At 35.3% G+C, this 10,172-nt stretch overlaps 1 protein-coding gene across 2 annotated transcripts in view; it reads left to right on the forward strand.

Moving 5' to 3' along the window:
* Nucleotides 1–8,812, forward strand: part of LOC139144770 (RAD51-associated protein 1-like) — a 46,351-nt gene extending 37,539 nt beyond the window's left edge. For both annotated transcript variants that reach the window (XM_070716727.1, XM_070715909.1), the window contains exons 7-8: nt 3,377–3,547; nt 5,979–8,812. In XM_070716727.1, coding sequence (XP_070572828.1) covers nt 3,377–3,547; nt 5,979–6,100 — 293 coding nt within the window. In that variant the 3' untranslated portion in view covers nt 6,101–8,812. The remainder of the gene's footprint in view (nt 1–3,376; nt 3,548–5,978) is intronic.
* The last annotated feature ends 1,360 nt before the right edge of the window (nt 8,813–10,172 follow it).

Here is a 10,172-nt window from a genome sequence, read left to right on the forward strand (position 1 = left end):
CTCAGCATGTACATGTCTGAGAAAGTAGTGTACTTGACGTATACAAGTCAGAGTACTAGTATGCAGTTTTGCTTGGTATATGTAAGTCCCAGTACTCAGACTTGTAAGTCCGACTCGGTTTCGGATCTTGGAGTATGCTCTTGAAGGCACTCTTACATACCTCTGTTGCTTTCTTGTTTTCATAGTAATAAAACTTTTGTCTCTCAGTTCTGTCTCCTTGACAGTATTTACCAAAGATGTCCTTAAACCCATCGTTCCCGATCCCAAGGTCCGGGAGTGGCAGTGAATAATGAATGCAAATCGATGTTGACATCATGTTGCAGTCGGTATCAGCTTAGACAAGATCCCACTCTTGCAGGAAATCCTAATACCATAAGCTAACATAATGGATGAAATTACAAAAAAGTACAGTAGTTTTTACCGTCATGTCCATTGCGCTCAGAATTCATTGTGTACAATACCGAGTTGTCGAAGGCCAACAGGGTACACTGTTGGCACCTCATGAAGACGTTAACCCAACAGTGCGTTTAGGCTTCAGTCCCAGCAGTATTTCAAATTTAACCGCAAACGGACTCGAATGTAATGTTGTAAGACACTGCTGTTTGAGAATCTTGCCTTGGAATGTTCGGAGATTCTGTGGATCAGTCATGACTGTGCTGTGGATGGGATGAACAGTGCGGTCAGTTTCGTTCCTCCGGTCACGATCGATCATGCCTTGGTTCCTGTAGGCGAATTGAAGGCGATCACAGGTGGGAATCGTCCAGCGGGCCTGGGATGAGCCATCATAACATTACCTGGAAAAAGAATTAGTATAGCTACAAAGTAAGGGTTGTGCTTCTTTCGGACGTCGGCGTTTCCACTGATGAAATGGACGATATTGTTGAGTTCCAGTGGTTGCACACTGCGGGCAAGGAGGTGAAACTTATGCTTAGGCTACTGACTTCATGGGTAAGGTTACAGCAGAATGTAAAATGGTGATACGGTCTTATTAAACATGATGTTATAATAAAAAAGAGCATTCTTGGAAACCAGGATGGATTATGTTGTGGCAATCGATAAAACATGAAACACTGGTTCATAGAAAGTTGAACCTGGTGTATGCTGTGGCAGCCGCGAGACTAGGCAGCAATATTCAAAGATAGTTGCAGTTGGCTTACGTAAGGTTGCCCTTGGAAGGATTCAACTAATTTATTGGTCTTTCGGCCATAGAATAGACAACATGCAGCCACTACTATGGTCGACTGCTGAGCAGAAGTGAGTCATTCTGAAAGGAGTTCAGCATTGTTGGATTTATTACATGCCTCCAATATCAAGCATTGCGTGCTTGATAGGATTCAATGGTAACTTGTTGATGACGTTGCGGGGTGCATGATCATTATCTGTCTGAAAACGAATCAGAACTATTTTCAATAATTTTACATGTTTTACATGAGAATACATGAGAAACCACTTCACAGTGATTTAAGTATATCAATGCACCATTTGATAATGAAATTCATACTGTTTTATCTTCAAAATTTTGTCTAACATGGAAATAAAGCATATAATTGTCAATTGTATGTAAACCCCAAAGTCTGGAGTGAAAACTATGGAAGAGAGGCATGAAATAAAAAAAATTATAGCTCAAACAGGGGACTATATACCCTTGAGGCAGGACACCATTCGCCATCTTTATGGCAAGCAAATGGTCACCAACCCTTGGTGTTCGTTTTTTATCATGCAGCAAATTGCACATAGCACATATGGGCACATAGTCCCATGCTTGGGCTGTAATCTGTGTTTACGTAATCAACATGGATTATGATTAATTACACATCTGGAGATTTATGCTGTACTTTGCACAACCATTTGATTGACAGTGAATGCATCCCCCTGAGCGATCATTTCTTGTCTAACTTTTTGAACAAGATTGACAAAAAGTAGCTGTAATCAAAACAGATTTCAAAATTAGGCATTGTAATTGAGCTTTTAAGTATTTTTTTTTGTATTTAACATTTTATTGGGTTACTTGAGGTTTACAAAAAAGTTGTTTTCCAATTGTTACATGAATGTATTTTACATATCTTATAATTTTCATGTAGTAATACAGATTATAATAATAATAATAATAATAATACAGGTCTTGTGCTTGTAAATAAAAGGAATATCAAATTGACACACACAAGAGACAGAAAGAAAGAGAAAAAGAAAACTTATAATCTTAGAAACTGTCCCCATTTCTTAAGATGAGAGTTCAACTTATTCTTTTTGTTAGCAATATGAAATTCCAAGTTTTGAATATTTTGCAGATATTTTTTGAAAACACCCAAACTTGGTTTTTGTTTTTGATATTTTGATCTATAAATGTAGTATTTAGCAGCAAGGATTACAAAGTTTAAAAATAAAGAAAATCTTCCATCTCCAAGAATAATTTGTGTAACAGTTGGGTGACTCTGAAATCCAATTCTATTTCCCCATACCCTATAAATTCCCTCCCAAAATTCCACCACAAATACACATTCATGAAACAAATGAACCAGTGTTTCACTCTGATCCTCACAAAAGGTACATTTCTCAGAGTCAACTCTTGGTGGTGTCATTTTTGATAACGTTACATTGGTTGGAAGTATATTATGCAGTATTTTATTATCAATTGTCACTTTATAAGGTAACTGATACGTCAACAATCCCAATCTTCAATAAACTCATTAAACACTCTAGTAAAAAAGAACTCAGATTTTGGGGTAATGAAATTACAATCATTTATCCACTTGGACACATTTCTTGTATTACAACATTTTATCTCTGTACACACTATGCCAATCTTAAATAAAATCTCTTGTTCAGGAACTCTAAAACTGTCAATCATCTGCTTATCTACTTTACGTTTCCAGTCTTTTGGTATGGCATTAATAATTCCAAACCATCGCAGCACAGATGAATTTGGAACTCCCATTTGTCTTACTTTTTCCCATGAAATAATTTTACCATTTTACCAAGCTTTTAAGTATTTACAATGGTAACAAAATTGGTATTTAGCTCATATTTGGTATGTATATAAATACCAAAAAGAGCTTACATGGTGAGTCTGTGGCATCTTCTGTATGTATGTGCGGATGTATGTCCGTCACACGCAAAAGCTCCCAAGCACTGTTCACACATAATTAAGTGTCTGTGTGGTTCACAACCTTGACAGGTACATCTTTGACACAGGCAGTGTGGCAGTTTGTGTGGTTTCACAACCTTGACAGGTACATCTTTGACACAGGCAGTGCGGGAGTAGCCATTGAAAGGATTTTCTGATAGCCACTTCTATTAGCAATACCACAACTGTAAGCTTTTGCTGCAATGGTATCAGTATTCATTATAGCCGCTTTATTTGTCTGTTTTTTTTAAGTGACTCCAGTAAACAAGCCTGGAAAATTAACTCCAAAGCGTGCTGGTAGTAAAATAAGACCTAATGTAAATTTGACAGCACCAACATCTAGATCAGCTTCCAGGGAGAACACAGAGCTATCCAATTCCAATGATTACCCAGCAATCAGAAAACCAGCTTGGTGTGCTTCAGGTTAGTACTACCGAAACTGATATAACCCTTTCACCACCATGGTTTAGCCCAAACCCATTGTTATCAATGATGAGTGTGGACCTGTTTACAGGGAATTGGGGTGAACAGGTTAATAATGTGAGGTTCATTCAGTGGTTTGTTAAGGTTGGGGAATATTGTTATTATTGGTAAATGATTTAGGAACCCCAATAATGTTGCTACTGTCCCCAATTGATTCTATTGGTATACCACGGGGAACCCCTGTTAAAATGACTGGGGAACCCCAGTAACACTTACCTGCTTACTGCATTAGTAAAAAACACTGTCATTGAAAGTTACTGCACCAAACATTTAGGTGCATTAATTTACTTAAAACTAGTGATTACATTGTCAAGGGTAGCATCTTCATGATCCCTAAAACTCAAATTAGAAGCAAGCAAATCAACAATGTTTTTCAATGTCTTGTATGTTGAATTAAAATATTCATCAAATTTATAATCAAGGTGAATGATATTCTTCTCTTTTTTAGCTACTATAGACTATAGTCTATAGTAGCTATTGGGATGGGTATCCGTCCGGCGTCAGTCTGTATGTATGTATGTATGTCAATGTCATGTATGTATGTATGTATGTATGTCCGTTTGTGAGGCGTCCGTCCACTCAAATATCTTGAGAACTGCAGTACTTACTGATTTGATATTTGTTGTGTAGATGGAAAACATGATTTTGAGAAAAAAATTTTTTTAATTTTTTGATATTGTTGGAGATATGCAAATAAGTGCCAAAAAAGGCGTTTTTGGTAAAAAATCTTCTTCTTCATAACCGCTGGTCAGACAGCTTTGATAATTTGGTATACAGGTCCCTAGGGATAACCCAATTTAGATTTGTTCAAAGTGTGATAAAATATACAAATCTATATTTTTACGGAATTTTTTTGGCATTTTTGGTCAAAACTTTATTTAATCAAAACCGCTCGTCTGACAGCTTTGATATTTAGTAATATTTAGTATACAGGTTTCTACAGATGAACTAAATATGACATATTGAATACATGACAAAATCTGCAATTTTGTATTTTTGGTACAATTTTTGCCTTTTTTTGGCCAAAAAATGTATTTCTCAAAAACTACTCGTCTGATGCCTTTGATATTTGGTAAACAGGTTCCTAGGGGTTATCTTAGTGTGATATATTGAAATTGGATGAAATCTTCAATTTTTGTATTTTTGGTCTATTTTTGCCATTTTTGGTCAAAATATTTGTTTCTCAAAAGTTACTCATCTGATAGCTTTGATATTTGGTATACAGGTTTCTAGGGGTTATCTTAATGTAATATACTGAAATTATAATGAAATCATCAATTTTGTATTTTTGCAGCTAATTTTGCCATTTTTGGTCGGGCCATCCTGAAATGAGTTGTCAAAGATATCCACCTTCTTCATCAATACATGTGTCACAAAAAGTTGTTCTCTACATAACACAGCAGAGCTCTGTCAACTGTTGAGTCGCTTGTTTTTTCAAAACCGCTGGTCAGACAGCTTTAATATTTGGTTTACAGGTCCCTAGGATGACCTTAGTGAGATAATTTCATACAGTCAGGAAATACTTAATTCTGTATCCATGTCTATAGTAGCTTCAGGAACTTTGGCCCTATGTTTAATAGAATAGTGTAACATTTTTCCAAATTAATATGAGTGTCCATGCGTAACACATCCGTGAAGCCTTTTTAGAAGGCAATCATTCATTGTTCAATAAGCTTCGTTATCATATACCTAGATTTATGTGCCTGTGTAAAGCTATGGGAAGAAGCGCCCTCACATCCGTGCATATTATAGATCATGCCCAAGATCAGGCCCATATTTGGACGAACGTATCAAATCCAGATCTACTTTTGTACTTAGAAAGTTTTACCGTAAACAACAGTGCATGAGACTCAAAAGTTGTAGTCAAACGCATTGCATTCAAACAAAGGCAATCACTTGCATTTCTCAATCCATGACGGGAAGCAGCCATCGCTTTTGTGAAAAATTGACATAAATGGCGATGATTTTATGATGTCGCATGCATTTTTATCTCCAAAAGTGTGCTAAATATTATATAAACTACATATTTATCATTCCATAATGTGTACAATATGTAATAAAACCTTTATGACCCTGATATGGGTTTTCAAAGCAGGAATCAGTGTTACAGTGTATAGTCCATTGCACTCTTGTGCCCTTTTGCTGTACAACCTTAGTCCACAAACCCATATCAGGGGCCTAAAGATTAATGATTTCAATTCATCTGTAAACCATTAATATAAAAGATAAAAAGCAGCAGCCTGAAGATAGCAAAGGAATGAGACAAGTGTTTGAATATACTCAATTTTTTGAGGGGTGGAAGTTGATTGCAACCTCAGTATTATACAATTGGATTGGTCTGACTGATATTTTCTGTTATCTTTTAATCTAGGGAATAGTTCATCGAACCGTCTTGGTGGAGTCACTTTAAAAACACCAAGTGCACCAATCAGACTTGGTCTATCAAGAAACATCAGAGTGAAACCATTACATCCGCATGTACAAATCAAATAAATTAAAAGGGAACTCTGTGTACATATCAGCTACCAAAGTTTTTAGTTTAGGAAACTAAATGATTCTATGGAGAGAGTTGAGTGCGATATTCAGAGTCAGATGTCAAGCCACAATAAATTGCATCATTCTTTTTGCTGATAGATATCAGTGAATAGGACCAATGGAAAACAATGTACAGTATATTGACAAATAAAATCACTTTCACCATTAAAGCCCCACTAGCCATAATTCTTGAAATTTGTTGACCTCAAAATATCTTCTTAATTCTTAATTCTCTTCTGCTATTCTCAGAATTTTACCGTCTCAAGGAATATGGGCTTTTACTGCATTAGAAAACAATTCCATTGTTAAACATTTGACAAGTCAAATTTTAATGTTCATTGTAATTTCCCAACATTTTTAAAATTTTGAAATATCACAAAGGCGACATAACATGTACAATGTCACAGTTGAAAACATTCAACCCTATGCATTATATTGGACCACTCTGTGCAGTTTATGTGAAGATTTCAGTACGGATATGCACACTATCCACGGTTTTTGCTTTTCCGCATCAGGCTGCGATTTAATGTTTGGGCAAACATTTAATCGCAGTGTAATCTTTATCTTGTTCAAAATTGCACTTTCAGTCCCAGTTAGTAATAAGTATATGCACACACCTAAATTACTAAATTCTCACAAACTTATTTTAGTTTTGAAAATAAAATCATAAAAATAATTCTAAAAGATACAGCTAGTGGGGCTTTAAATTTTACCATGATAAAACACAATTTGCCATAATGAGTACATGATTTTAACAAACACCATGCAGTGTGAATTTCCATGCAAACACAAACCAGGAAGATGCACAATGAGATTGCAATTGAGATTTTACTTCAGAGATCATCATTGACACAACCATAAACATCAACTTTTCAATATAAGTCAAGATGAAAAATGCCATGAGACGTGTGCCTGGGACAAGATGATGAACATGCCAGCACCAATCCAGAAAGACCAGTGCTTTTAACAGTGCAAAGAATGATGACAATCATTTTGAATGACCAGTCCACATCATCAACAACATTCTATTCACTTCCAAATGTCATTCCAGGTTCATCAATATTCTTCTGAGCTGTCAGAGAAGATATGCTACCAAGGTGCTATGTTCATTTTTATTAGCTCACATGTTCACACACGTGAGCTAATGTCGCAGCGATGTCTGTCTGTTTGTGTGTCTGTCTGTTTGTGTGTCTGTCTGTGTGCTCGATATCTCAAAAACGGCTCGTCAGATCAGAATCAAATCTCGTATATAGATTCAGTTTGCAAATGGCAAGAACTGATTAGTTTTTGGTGGGTGTGGCTTGCTTACTTTTTGCTCATTTGCTTAATTAATGGTTTTAGAAAAAACGGACATACATTGAGAATGACTGCACACAATTTGATGAGATTTCTTACAAATGATCATCACAACATGATATATCAGACATGAAAGGTATTAAGGGATGACATGAAAGATAATTGCTAATTTGCATATTTAATGAACTTTCCTTATTAGGGATATATATCTGAATTGACTCGACCAAAAGTTGACGAAACTTGGCAGAATACTATGATTTAACATTATTGAAGGTCATTATTAAGCATTTTTACTTCAGCCAATTCCTAATTTGCATATTTAATGAACTTTCCTAATTTGGGATATAATATATATATATCGGAAAACAAGTTGTTAAAAGTTGGTAAAGTTGGTAAAAAATGCTATGTACATTGATGGTACCAGGTTAAAACAATATTGAAAGTTATTTCACATTTTCATGTCAGCTAAATTATAATTTGCATATGTAATGAGCTTCACAGTTCAGCAGATACAGCTTGAAGGACTTGACAAAAGACAATTAAACTTGCTATTTAAAGTGGTGATACAATCACAGCAGTCAGAGAAATTTACTATTTTTATTTCAGCTAATTATGTACTTGTAGATGACCTTTAGGATTAATATGTGGTGAATATTAGAATAAATCTGTGGTGAATATTGTTCATGATGTTGATCATGACATGTATATGAAGTTGCAAACATGTGGCAAAAATTTAAATTTACACACACCTGCAGTATATAATGAAACGTGAGCATTTTCAGTTCATATCTGGTTGGTTGTAGTAGGTCCAATCTCTTCACAAGTAAAGGAGCAAAACACCCCAGCATACTGTACATCATCCTTGGTTTTACTTGAATCATATTTATTAGTGAGCTGTTAGAGTAACTGTGGTGATATGATGCAATGTCATGCTGTGTTTCTCATGAACAGTGTGTTTTGGCCTCACTGACCACACAACATCATGCTACCAAGTGACCATACAGGACACTGGACAGAGTCCTCTAGTTCTTATATCTATTGTGGAATATTTGTTTTTAGACTGTGTACACCACAATACATTTCCATTTTTATATTGGATTAACAAAGGATAATAATAATAATAATTATAATAATCAGTGTTTGGTAGTATACTGTGATATGGCTTGAAGGGTATGTTGTCATTTTAGTATACCTTGTCCACAAAGTGAGCAAATGGTCTGTGATAATTGTTTATATTCAAGTTTTTCATACTAGTGATTGTAGCTCAAATGTGTGGTTAGACTTTTGATAAGACACTTTTATAAACATGTGCCTTCCATTCTTATGTTCTCAGTATTTGTTAACAAAACAATAAAACAACTTTTATTACCATAATGCTTTTCATTGTAGCAGTCAGAGTTTTTGTCCCTCTCTTCAAGAGTAATATTGACCCTTTTCCTGCCAAGTCCATATTTCACCACCAGGTCAAGATGGTTAAAATCAATGAAACACAACATATTCCATATGGTGTATTTTAACATAATACTGTACATTTGAAAGCTGTTGAAAACATAAATACTGTAAACTTGATTTTTTTGGACTAAAGATGCTATAACGGGCCAAGCCAAGTGGGTGAAAATACGTTAAATTTTGACTCAATACCACTTTTTACTGAGTTGGCTGATGGGGAAGTGATACTGTCAGGCAGGAAAGGGTTAAACTTTTTTTATTCGCTTGCAAACATGAGTTCAATACTTCAGTCATTACAATGTTACCGGTATCATGTAATTATCTACATGTAACAGACATTCAGTGGGACATGATAGAGTGGCATATTTTTTGTACTGTAGGTTTTTATATTGAAACCAGGTATATTGGTCAACATTCCTAAACATTGCAGGTAACAAATAGAATTTTTCATGCCCACTTTCACCAGTTTTGAATGCCAGTAAAATTTAAGTAATTCTGGGAATGTCATGGAGTTACCTTTTTTGGTAAGAAATCTCCATAAAAAATGTGATTGCAATTTAACAATATCAGAGTACATACACAGTTGGTGTATGCAAATATACAGACTTCGTGCTCTTAGAAGCTAATGGCTGTTGCCTCTCAACCTCTTGAAATTGTGAAAGTTTATGGTAAAATTGATTGTGTTAATTTAACTTTTTACTAGTTTTTTAGTGGACAATGTATGAAATATCTCAGTGCCAACTCTTGATGAGGAGGAAATCTTGTTGCTGTATATTACCACAAATTTTCATTAGGCACTCATCAGGGTCATTGCAATTTTGATTTTGTTGTTTTGCCTTGGTAACCATTTTTTTCTTTAACTTGGTCCATGTCTGGAAATTGACACTTCTAGTGTTCTAAGTCATAAACCAAATACTTTGCTTTTATTTCTGTATCACTTTGCTTTCCTCAAATGAAAGAGCAGCACTAATACAATATAAAGGATTTTTAGCTCCCATATATGCAAACGGCAGGTATTCTGATGAGGTGGCAAAATGACGTCTGTGTGTATGTATGTATGTATGTCTGTTAGTCCGTCCAGATCAAAAACTCTAAAACTGCTACGGCTGCCATCTTAGTATTTTGTGTATAGGTGCACCTAGGGGTGGAGATGTGAATTTGTTCAAATGAACATGTTAGTGCCAAAAATATGCAAATGAGGGGAAGAAGGAAAAATCCTGCAAATGGCTAAAACTCAGTAAGCATTGGTCAGATTTGGTTGAAACTTGGTATGGAGATTCCTTTA

Source organism: Ptychodera flava, chromosome 1 (assembly GCF_041260155.1).
Source record: "Ptychodera flava strain L36383 chromosome 1, AS_Pfla_20210202, whole genome shotgun sequence".
Taxonomy (NCBI): Eukaryota; Metazoa; Hemichordata; class Enteropneusta; family Ptychoderidae; genus Ptychodera; species Ptychodera flava.